At 37.0% G+C, this 12,367-nt stretch overlaps 2 protein-coding genes across 7 annotated transcripts in view; one reads left to right on the top strand and one right to left on the bottom strand.

Moving 5' to 3' along the window:
• Positions 1–12,367, bottom strand: part of LOC113678097 (uncharacterized) — a 181,809-nt gene that overhangs the window by 95,348 nt on the left and 74,094 nt on the right. For 2 of the 6 annotated variants that reach the window (XM_089186108.1, XM_089186114.1), the window contains 3 exons: positions 9,550–9,644; positions 8,888–8,993; positions 7,025–7,425 (listed from right to left, as the gene is read on the bottom strand). In XM_089186108.1, coding sequence (XP_089042234.1) covers positions 7,242–7,425; positions 8,888–8,993; positions 9,550–9,562 — 303 coding nt within the window. In that variant the 5' untranslated portion in view covers positions 9,563–9,644 and the 3' untranslated portion in view covers positions 7,025–7,241. The other 4 variants (XM_089186139.1, XM_089186088.1, XM_089186103.1 and 1 more) reach the window with 4 other exon arrangements.
• Positions 1–12,367, top strand: part of LOC149051360 (adhesion G protein-coupled receptor L1-like) — a 110,366-nt gene that overhangs the window by 70,683 nt on the left and 27,316 nt on the right. The gene's annotated exons all lie outside the window — the stretch shown is intronic.

Here is a 12,367-nt window from a genome sequence, read left to right on the forward strand (position 1 = left end):
CCAAATCTACTCAGCTAGATCCATCAATCACAGAATTGATCACAATAACCAAATATCACTCATTTGAAGGAAAACTGGGAGTTTCCAGGATGGACGGATTGTTAACTTTTGAGATCTTTGGAGATATTTGTTCTAGATGTGTTTGTTTTTTCGGAAATTGTAAAGGCTACGATTAATTGATAACAGGACTTCGTGTCGTCCATGTCTGTCTGTTATCATACTTGTGATTAACAAATCGCAGCTCTGAATTTCCAGTCATTTAAGGTAGTTGAAGCGAGAACAAAAAGAGGTTTTAGATCCCTTTTAGAGGTTTTACCTGTGATGTTTGATGGAGAATGAAGCATGGCAGCTGCATTATAGAGAGGTATCCTAAGTTTTCTTCAAAATGTAATGATGAAATTCCTAACAATATGTAATGTAACTTTATTTACAATGTACGGAGGTATACTTTAATGAGCCCGTACGGAGTAATTCAGATTACGCATTAAAAATTAATATCGCTTCTAAGACCCGAGAAGTGCATCCTCACTGTTAACTATCTAACCTCGTTTGGAACGAGTTCCCCAAGATTCACCGAAGCAAGAAGGTAAGCCACTGGCTAACTGTAAATTTCACCTTTTCATTTTTTGGGGGGGATTTATGTAACTATCAAAATAGAAATACAAAAACAAATGAAGTATTAAGAAATGAATCAATACGAGCAAGACCAAAATACAAAAATTGTCTTAGAAAAGTTTTAAATCCTTGTAACCTGTCTCTCTATAAAACTTTGCAAAATTAACTTTTAAATAATGTAAGAATAGAAATAAAGAGTGCCTTGTAGTAGACGCAAAAAAGTCATTAGAATTACGCAGAAAACCTTTCCAAATTGTCAGCGCTTCGCCCGGTAAAACCCCAAAGTTTCTAATAATACCAATCAAATATATAAGAAATCTTTAATTTTAGCAACATCGCCTCTTGAAAGGCTTTCCTGAACGTTAAGTAGTCGCTGTTTATTCCCTTTTCGTCTGATTAATTTTTCATAACTCATAAATTGAGCAGAGGAAGGAAAGAATAAGTCATATTTAAAATGAAAGCAGACCTAGTTTGATCTATTTTGATTTGAGTTTTATAAGTGTCTTGTATTCATACGGAACGTGATCCACCGGAGTCGCTGATACGAAACCCATCAAAAATAAACGCGCAGACTCTCCTGGTGACAATTTCCGTTCAAGGACGTTGCTTCATTCATCGATAGACTAATAAGCAACAATAAATTCTTACGGTGTACGTACTTTTAATTATGAGTAACCAAAACCAGGCTACTTAAGTGTCTCAACATGGCACCCTACCAATTTGCACTGGCAATCGGGATATACATTTTTTCACTTATTTCTCAGCGAGATACCTCAGAAATTAAGTTTTACCCTAATTTTCGTTACTAAATATAACGCAAACGCTATATTTGGTGGTGGCTGACGGTAGATTTTGATTGGATCCACATTCCAACGGAATCAGATTTTGCTATATCGAAATTAGGAATATTAGATATTTCTTCATGCATGGTTTATTTGCTGCGGACACGGATCAGTTTGGCTAATTTTTATGAAGCAGTGTCTCTTGCTTTCATTGAAAGAAACTCATGTCCAGTGAAGTTTGATTTCGAACGTCACGAGGCAGTAAATGTTTCTGGTCCAATTCTCAGGCGGTGTGCAATGTTCAGACCGCCTGCTTACCAATACATCCACCTCTTTTTATTAATTTCGGGCTGAGCTCCACATCAGCTGAGTTTTTTGTTGGAAAAATGTACCTTGTGCGATGGGATCATATTATTGCATTCCTCTTCGTATACCAGCTGCCCCTTATGAATTCTTCTGTGTCTTGTTGATCCGAACGTTCCATTCATAGGATGATGCTCCACGGACACACATTCAAGAAAACCAGGGCAGAAAGCTTGACAGAGTGTGTGATGGCGTGCAATAATGGTGCCATATGCCAAAGTGTAAATTACATCATTAATGAAGACGTTTGTGAATCGAATAATCGCACGAAGAAGGCCACACCAGATGACCTCGTTCCACACAAAAATTGCATATATGTGACACGATTTAGTGAAAGAGGTATTGGTCGAGGCTCGAGGGTAGTCATGTAAAGGACACTTGTAATTGAGGCTGACAGTTGCTCACGTCTGGATGATCTGAGTAGAAGTCATCGTTATTGAATCTGATGATGACTCCCTTTTTTTTGCTGTCAAAACGTCTTTCGCTGTTATCGGGGTCGGTCCTCTATACATTTCTCACTTAGCCGGTTAGACTACACGACACGTGTAATGTGATTTGTTGTGCAAATGTATTTGTTGTTTTCGGAAATTGTAACGGTAATGATTAATTGGTATCAGAACTTCTTGTCGTATCACAAGCCCGATTTGAGCACTAATAGGAAAGTGTACGCTTGTAACTGGACAGTGTAATAGGACAGTTAAAGGGACAGTTAACTCGTCATCCCTGAGTAAGTGGACAGAACGCGTCATGTGCGCGCGCTGTTGTCTCGCATTTCGTAGAGTTAATTGTTATTTTTTACGAAAACGTATAACCGATGTGCAGTTTCTTTCTAAAAAAAAAACAGGAAAATAATATGGTTTGAAATTTCGTTGGACTCTTGTGTAGGAACCTTCTTTTCAAAAACATTATGAGATTGGGTGAGTTTAAAACGCTTTCTAATAGTTTTTCATGACATCGATGTGAAATTAATCATAGCACCTCCCCCTCCTACTACTTTTCTTTATTCAATCACCAATCTGCTTGATATTGCATCATCCAGGATTGCGAAAAGATAAAGGCCAAGAGCTAAGAGGAATCTAGCAGTTCGAAAAGAGAGATCTACGTAGTTTTCTTCAAATACAAGTGCACATCACAACTTTGACAGCTTGGATGCATGCTCTCCATATATGTGTAGCTCCTGAAAATAAATCAAATCGCATAGCTGATAAAAATTCCTTACAGGGGTAGGGAAGGGCGAAATCTCATCGGTTTTTCTGCTCCCTTCCCTTATGCGAATGGTCCCTAACCAAGAGACAATTAACTGATATTCTCTTGTATCTATCGACATCAAACTGACTGATTCCCCTTTACAGGACCAGTTATTTCTGTTATTTCTTTAAGAGACTGATAACAGAAATATGATAAAATTATCTTACAGGTCTTAAGCTTTTAAAAGTGAGTAGTTTTATTACTTCTTTATAGCAAGTAAGCAAAGAAATCACCCTCGCAAGTGGACTGCAATTTAAGGAATTGCAGATAAAGAGCTCGAAAAGAATTCAGCTCTCTACGGGATTCGAACTTATGCCTCCCATTGGGAGCTCACGTTAGGAGTGAGGCTTGGTAGCTCAGTTGGTAGTACAGTCCAGTGAGTATTGGGGAGACATGGACTCGAAACTGCTGAGGCCGGGATTTTTCAAGCTTCTTTTGAGTACTTCCTTCAAAATGCAGTCAACTTGGGTAAATTATTTATTTGCTTGATTTTCATCCGCAGTTAAAATGAACTTTATTTCGTCAAAAAATTGTGTAAGAGGTGCGGCGTGATACATGTAGTAAAAGCTGATATTTTACAGTTCCATTTCTAGGTAAGTAGCCTTTTCAAAAGGAGAAGGATGATCAAGACGCCGAAAGTTAACAATTACTAATCTAGTAAAGTAATGCGATTCTGAGGGCAAAGTTAATATTGTAAGAAAAAACGAGAAGAATTCCAATTGTGAATTCTTCATTAATTTTTCATGTATTGTGCAAAAAAAATAAAAAAATCATCCTAAATAAAAGCAAAACGTTTGCAATAAAAAAGCTGCAGTAATCATCTTTATTGGATAAGACGAAAAAAGTTTTACTCAAAATCGTCAGATGGTGACGGAATAATACAATAAGCATAGGCATTAGCTTTTCCTGCAGCTTCATGAATCTATTTACTTTTATACACAGGCAGCGATCGAGTTGTGAAATAATTATGGAATTCTGTGGTGTTTGAGAAAGGTTACAGCTGACGCAAAAAGACCAAAGAGGGTAAACAAACAAAGTCCTTCCAGATATCGATCAAACCTACCAAACGCAGCTTATATTGCCGTGTCTCTCTCTTTGTCTTTTAGGCGTTAGTAGGGATCCCCTTCAGCCGCACATGTCTCAAAAGGCTGTCAACCGCTGGTTCCTAGCTGTGACTCTCCTACGCAACCCATCTCTTGTTAAGTACCGCCGCCAAGGCCGCCATTTCACGGCGTCTGTTGTGATTCTTGGAAGCGTCAACTTTGACGTTCCAGTGTAAAACTTTGAAACTTGCCTAGAAGGAAGAAGACTGTTCGCTCTTTACGGATATCTTCTACAGTTCGGGGTAAAGTTAAAAAAATTGTAGGGGTCTCCCTCGTTTATTACCACAGAATTATATAGTCTGTATCTGGGTGTCGTTGTTCTTTTTGTTGGTTTTTAATTTTTGTTGAGTCATAATATTACTCCTCTAATGAAAACCGCCCTAAATTCTGTGCTAAGCTTTATTAAACACGTAGACTGTGATAGAGTGTTAAGCGAAGAAGCACACAAAGTATTTATAACAAAACAAAAAAAGTTGTAGATTTTCATGCTGGCTTCTGAAATGGGAATTATGTTATCTGGCTAACATAGAGAGGCAAATGGTAGCATTTGCAACCGAAGATGAATTTTTGTTGTAAATAGATTTCTCTGTAAACGATGATGGATTTTATATATTATTTTATTTTCTTTGGTACATTTGTATTTCATATTTCTTTTTTTTTTTTAAGATAATATATTAAGTACTGGAAAGTTCTACGTACAAAAAAGAGCAAGCAGTTTAACTCAGGTATATAGGAAAAAAAACAAGAGAAATATAATAAATAAATATTACGGTTTGCCAAGGTGTTTTAAGCAGAGATTTATTATTATCATTAGCATTATTATTATTATCATTATTATTATTATTATCATTCTCTGTTACTACAGAGCATCTTTACAAAAGTATTCAATAAGAAAAGTAAAACGTTGTTGCACGAGTCAAAGAAATGTTGTGAATTAATGAGCTCCGTGATAAGGGGAAAGATTTGGGAAGGGAGGTGTGAGTTTAGAACTGAGGAGCAAAGAACCAGCGGCAAGAAAGAATACGTAGTTAACAGTCAGTTGCGAGCATTTAGTACACAATTGTTTGGCGAAGGCAAATATCGGAACAATTTCTTTCACACGTGCAAATTATTCATATTTCGATACAAGTCTTGATTCAGACATGGACTAAAAAAAATTCCAGGAACAAAAAAAAAAATGGATTCTTGTCTCGCAAGCTACAACTTAGAGAGACTTTGCGCGAAGGGTTGACAAACCGCAATTAACCAGATTAGAAGAGCTCAGAGAGGGCTTGCACGCGGCTCTGAAGCGCTTTCATTAAAATATCGACAGCATTGTAATTACTCCTGCAAAGTGTTGTTCGCTGAACTATCTGCCATTTTCGAATCAATCAAAGAAAACTGAGTGTGATTCAATTCTAGTCTCCCTTGTCTGACAGCTTGGTACAGTTAGCGAGCTCCAACATCGTGAAGACTTCTGATCTTTCTCGGAGAAAAAATTAGCGGAAGTGGAAAGTGAGGTGGAAGTGGAATATTGGATTGTTGGGACTACCGGCGAAACCGGATTTCATACAATTTTGTGTGCTCGTTTTTATCCGCGCGGGGATCCCGGAAAGAAATTCGGGAATTTGACAACCGACCACCAAACACAGGTTCGACTATTCATTCCGAATTAGCCAATCAACCCACGCGAAAAGTTCTATTCACCTGTGTAGTATATAGTAAAACCTGCCATAAGGTGGGTAGATGGAGTAGAATTATGAAGCACGAAGAGAAAATCTAAGCAGACGAAAGAAGCCTAAGTCCAGCAATTTCTCAAGGAAATTCTTATCATAACCTTCTGAAACCGTATCTCTGAGATTCTTGAGAATCCGTCTTGTGGTGCTACCCTTGAAACCACGTACCCATTTACACTCCCAACCCAAAGGGGATAAACGGAACCTCCCCCATGGCTCTTTTCTGAAAATGATTATAATATATGCTATCGTCAGTAGACATGTTCTGCTGACACATTTACGTCGACGAAGTTTCTTAAATCTGGGTTGAAGTCAAAATATCAGGGCTTACAGACTGAACATAACAGGAATGCCCAGTGATCTGGGACAACGCTCATCAATATTTCCTACACTCGAGAAACCACACTGACCTAGGGTACCACCCATGATGAGGACGCTTTCTATAAACAAAATAAAGCACCATCTTCCAAAGCCAAAGGTAAATTCTTTTTTCTTGCCTCTTCAACGATATATGAAAAAATATCATGTCGCTTTACATGCTAAAGAAGCGCGTCGCGCGACATCCGAAGGAACGGCTGCAGTTATAAAATCTGAAAATATCGAAGTTTATATCTCATTTGATAACTTTATCCAAGGAAATGGCAAAAGGCTGAGCGAATGAGACAGGTGCGCTCACTTCTTCAAACGACAAGATGTGACAAAACATCCTATCTGTCACATAACGTGCTAAAGAAATGCGTCGCGTGACATCCTAAGTAATGGCTGCCAACGATCAATATTAGCAGTTACAGAGTCAGAAAACATCGAAGTTTATCTCTCATTCAATAAATCTATTGAAAGAAATGGACAAATATTATCAAGCGAACAAGACATAGGCGCGCTCACTACTTCAAACTACAAGAAATGGTTTATGCAGGTTGATGCAGAAATTTTCTTCCCTTTGTTATTCCAATGCTCACTGCCTTAACTGAAAAATAAAAGAATCTAAGTTTAGGGAGGAAGGTGAGTTGCCATGAAACATTTCCTGGCACATGGAACGATACATTGCACAACAGGATTGTTTTTTTTTCATCATGTTTCCTAAAAAGAATGTTATCATGGTAAACGTGTCCACTTGATTGTACTGCATCTCAATTTGTCGGAGCAAAAGATAAATTCGTAACCCAACTGAAAGGAAAATAACACGCAAGTATCAGTGCTCATACATAAGCTATAATTATGAATAAAGGTAACTTTGTATTGAATAGAGGTTATACACAGAATATTTATTTGCTTCAGCTTCTAAATATCCTTGAAATCCAGGTTGACGTCGTCACCAATGAGTACAAATGGTGCCCAGTAAATCACCTCCTTGAACTTTTCAATTTCTCTCTTACACTTCACTGAGGCAAACCCAGAAGTAAACGGATGGTCCATCAATAACTATGAAAACTGTGCTCAATGGAACACAACTCAGAGAAACGCACGCTGTGTGTTGAAGAATCTCCAGGCTGATATTTTGTGGCCATGAGATCTCTCAGAGCTTGAGCGCGTCCTTCCTCTCCTTTCTCTTTGTTCGACTGATTAACGTGGAATTCTCGAAAATTGGGAAATTTCAGTCTGTTGGAATACAAATGGTAGTGAATTTTTTGGTTTGCCCAATCGAAAAAATATCCAAAACAAATATTCTCACAACTTGTCTGATTGATATTGTATTGATATTGTAAGGAGAAATCCTGTCTTGGTCACTCATGTGAGATAAAGGGTTAGAGGTAAAGTCAGCACAAGAGCCACAGGTCTAACCTTGCCTATGCTTAAGTTAATTTCAGTAGCATCAGGTGACTAGGAGAATTGCTTACTCCCCTCTAGACAAGGTTCCACTCTCCCACATCCGATTACAACCCTAATCTAAACTATAAGAAAATTCTCGAACGTGATTGGTTATCACCAGCCCGATTTGAGCACTAATGGGTCAGTGTACGCGACATGTTTGTAATTGGACAGTGTAATAGGACAGTTAAAGGGACAGTTAACACGTCATACCTTTGTTAGTGGACAGAACGCGTCATGTGCGCGCGCTGTTGTCTCTCATTTAATTGTTGTTTTTACAATTGGTAAAAGAACTTCGTGTCGTCCAATTCTGTTTGATTAATAATGGTAATAGGACCGAGTGGAGTCCAATTCGGTCTGTAATCATACGAGTGATTAACAATATCGGACGACCGCGAAGCGGGAGTCCGATTTGTTAATCCCCAGTATGATTACAGACAGAATTTGATGACACGAAGTCCTGTTACCAATTAATCAAAGCTATGAGAAAGAAGCTATGAGCAATGAGCTTTCTCAAAATTTGAGAAAGAAACTAGACATCGGTCGTACGTTTTCATAAAAATATCAACAGTTAACTCGGCGAAATGCGATACAACAGCGCGCGCTCATGATGCGTTCTGTCCACTAACAAAGGTATGACGTGTTAACTGTCCCTTTAACTGTCCTATGACACTGTCCAATTACAAGCATAACGCGTACACTGTCCCATAGTGCTCAAATCGGGCTGATGATAATGAGGATGAGGATGGAAAACAAACCATAAAGAGCTTTGAGAGATAATAATAATATAACTACCAGAAGAAATTAACATATAACTTTTTCCGAGAATATCCATACATTATCCAGCAAACATGTAATGGGAATACTAAAACTCATCAGGCACATGTAATTGTGTTATTAAATATCTTAGAGGCCAAAGGACTTATCCCTTTAAGGGAGCCCATGGTATCGTTTTTGCCAAAACTATTCCTCAGTTGGTCACTACCCATTAATTTTGTGACATGGTATGTGTTCACTGTAGTTCATCCTGATATAACTATAGCAGATTGGCAGAGGGTCTACAAGGAATGCTTGATTAAGCCCAAAATTTAACATGTGATGCATGAATTTCATAGAAAGGCAAGATATGGTGAGGTTTGAAGTTTTCCCTGTTCAATGCATGATGCATGAAGTACTGTTTACAATACACAGGATGCCTGATTTTTTCTTAAAAAAAAAATTGTGGGCAAAACAAGGGTAGTTAGTTATTCACCTGTTTTCTCTTTTGGAAAATGTTTTCCTGGATTCCCTTTCAACTGGAGTAGAACCAAAGAAATCAAAAGCAGAAGTTTCTTTTTTCTCTTTAGGTGATGACTGAACTGAAGCAAGAATAACAATTCATGTGTTAAACATTTTAGTTCTACAACAATGTTACGTTAAATTCACTCTTGATGGCTGTGTAACACTGTCTTTATTATTTTGCTGCTGTTTGTTTGTTTTTCATTTTCAACCCTTAACACCTAAAACTCAGTATGCATATTCTCCATACTGTTCTCTATACATTTCCTTGGGTACTGACAAGGAGAATTTGTTTTACAATCAGGAGCTTAGTTGGTGATCATTTCCTTTACTCTCATGACCTTAATGTTTGATTCAAGGATGATATTGTAAGGAGAAATTAGATGCTGGTCACTGTTAGGAGTCAACAGGTTACATGTGAATGTATCAGCATAAGAGCAGTGTTCTATGACAGATCTAACATTCTCAATGCCTGATGGAAGAAAGGAAAAAACAAACAAACAGGCAAACAAAATTTAGCTGGATATGTTTAGGAGGAGTCAGATTCTTCTCCACAGCAATATCTTATGTTCTATATGAACACCATGGTTTGGTACTGAAATGTCAAATATAATGAAAGAGAATGATGGATGATACCTCTTTTTAACATGCTGGACCTTTAGAAGCTACATGTACGTTTTCTGTCTGTTTGGCAGACTTTTTTAAGTTGCTGGGCACAACTTCTTCCTCATCTGTAGAAACCACATCACAATGTTACTCAAGGGCTATGATATTCAAACCTATTCAAGGCAGAGTGGTCTAATGGTAAGTGTGCTGAACCCAGGATGAAGTGGATGGATTTGTTTTCTTTGACAAGCAAATGCATGAGTAAGGTCAAAGATCAGGTGATGTAAAAACTGACCTCATTTTACCTCAAGCTCACCTCCAATATTTTCCCTATCCAGCCCTCCCACTCCATCAATAATGAGAGTCCCCCAAACTCTTTTGTAGAACTCAGTCGCATAAAAATATACGGCCTTTTCATGCATCATGATAAATATTCATAATTCTTCCATGTTCACATGAAATTCAAGATGATCACGTTTTGAATATAAATAAAACCAAAAAAAAAAAAAAAAAGAGAATTAAACCAAATTCACAAATTAAAATTTTCACTCTTTCTTACTCATTAACAAAGCTGTTAATCCTACAAGTTTGGCTCTTTCAAATAACCCAAAAATTTGTCAATTTTAAACAAAATGGTTTGCCAATCACATTTAATTCATTTAATTCTTCATTCACAGGTTATGTTTAAATAAAGAAAAAATTGTTCACAAGAACATGGAAAGATCTTATCATCTTTAATTGCAATTCACGAAACAAAAACAAAAAAATGACAAAAAAAAAATTGAAATCATGATTCCCATGAAAATAAAATCTGCCAATCACCCTTCACGTAAAAAGCATAGGGCACCCTCAATAAGTGCACATAATTTCCTAACCTGAGTCCAAGCTGATTGGTCTTCTATTTTTCTTAGCTTTTGAACTCTCCTTCTTCTTTACTGATGTGGATTTTCTGAAAGGGAATGAAAGAGAACCAGGTACTGAATACAACCTGACATCAGTATGCATATTCTCCGTACTGTTCTCTAGTCTGCTAGTTCTCTAAGCTGCTGACAAGGAAAATTTGTTTAATAATCAAGAGCTTCGAAAGTTGGTGGTCATTTCCTTGATTCTTGATTTAGGGGTGATATTAGGACCAAAGAGTTTAACTAAAACTGTATAAAATGGAACCAAATTCAAGAAACAAATCACATACCTTATTTTTGGAGGAAACGGATCTCCATCAGAATCTAACAGAGATGTAAGATTACTTCAGATATAAGGTCAGGTTATAATTGTGATGTTATACATATAATTATGTGAATCTTTTAACACAATGTTTTGATAATGATGCAAATTGCATTGGGAATTGACAAGGACACTGCATAGCATAACTACCAACTGGTGTAACAGTTTGTGTAGAGCCTCAAAATCTGTTCATGTTCACCACAAAACATTACCTGAGTCAATAATGTTTTTTCCTTTCTTCTTCCTCTTCTGATTTTCTTTAGATTTTTTTTTCTAGGCAGTATCATCATCTTCACTGCTTGATAAACCCTGCCCAGTAAATTAACAATTACATATTTTCATTCACACAAATGTCAGATCAGCATGGTACAGTGACAACAAAGAACAAACAGAATTGGATAAGATCAAGGGGGGTGTTGTTCCTCGGAGCACAACTTTCTAACAAGACATTTTCTTTCAGCTCTGAAAATCAAGAGAAGACACCAGGTGTAGAAACTAATCCCCCTCTGCACAGCTATCCATATAATTTTAACTTTCACATGGATCATGCAAATGAAAAAGGTGTAAGCTCCAGTTAAAAGGTAATTGCAAGTATGTTCTTATGCCAGCTGTATTCCAAAATCGTCAGGTTAATTGCTCTTTCATCAAGTGACTCATGTTTGCTATGTTATTAGTATTGTCTATGTTATACATAATATTATTTCTTGTTATTTGTATTTCCTGTTATTTCCAATCTTGTAATTAGTTGTTCCGTTCTTGATGTATTATGTTTGTAATACTTTACTTTGAAACCTCTGGCAATGGCATGTAAATAGAAGAGTTCAGTTAAATTGTCAGGAAATTAAACTCCTCTAAAACTTATTGCTGGTGTGTTGGTTATACCAGGCTTGTGGAAAAAATAGTCTGGGTAAGGTGAAGTCTCAGGTTTCTTTATCAATTACCTTTCAAGTTAATCAACAATTTCATTTTCCCTTCAGTCTGGATAAATGAAAATTAACCAGTACTTGTCAAAATCGTGAAATAAGCATTAGTATTACATACTGCAACTGCTCTGCAGACTTAGTAAGCTGCAGTTTGAGTAAATTAGTAGGGAATGCTAATATCCAAGATATTTTGAACTTGAGTGAAATTTAGGTGGCAGTGTATCACAACACACTGTTTAACCCTTAAACTCTCAGACATAATTAACATGTAACTTCTCCCTAGAATATCCATACAATATCCAACAAAAGAGTAATGAAAAAGTTGTGATCTTGATCTAACAAAAAATTCCTATGACAAATGTGACCATGAAAGGCAAAACAGACACTAACAGTTATCTGTTCAAATGGGTAAGCCGTTCGTTATCCATTCGAATGACTAAAAAAATCTGTTCAAAGCGTTCAACAAACCATTTGAATGGTTTGCATATAATGTCTGAAATAAATTACCATCTGTTCGAAGTATTGTGACTTCTGTTTGAATGTTCAAACAATTTATTCGCCCATTTGAATGGTCAGGTAAACCGTTTGAATGTTTCAAGGACCATTTGTTAACTGTTCGTCATCCATGCAGTTTGCCATTCAAACAGTTTTCTGTTAGAGTCCGTTCTGCCTTTCAGGATCACAACTGTACAAGGAAATGT

Source organism: Pocillopora damicornis, chromosome 1 (genome assembly GCF_964200805.1).
Source record: "Pocillopora damicornis chromosome 1, jaPocDami1.2, whole genome shotgun sequence".
In the NCBI taxonomy this organism is placed as follows: Eukaryota; Metazoa; Cnidaria; class Anthozoa; order Scleractinia; family Pocilloporidae; genus Pocillopora; species Pocillopora damicornis.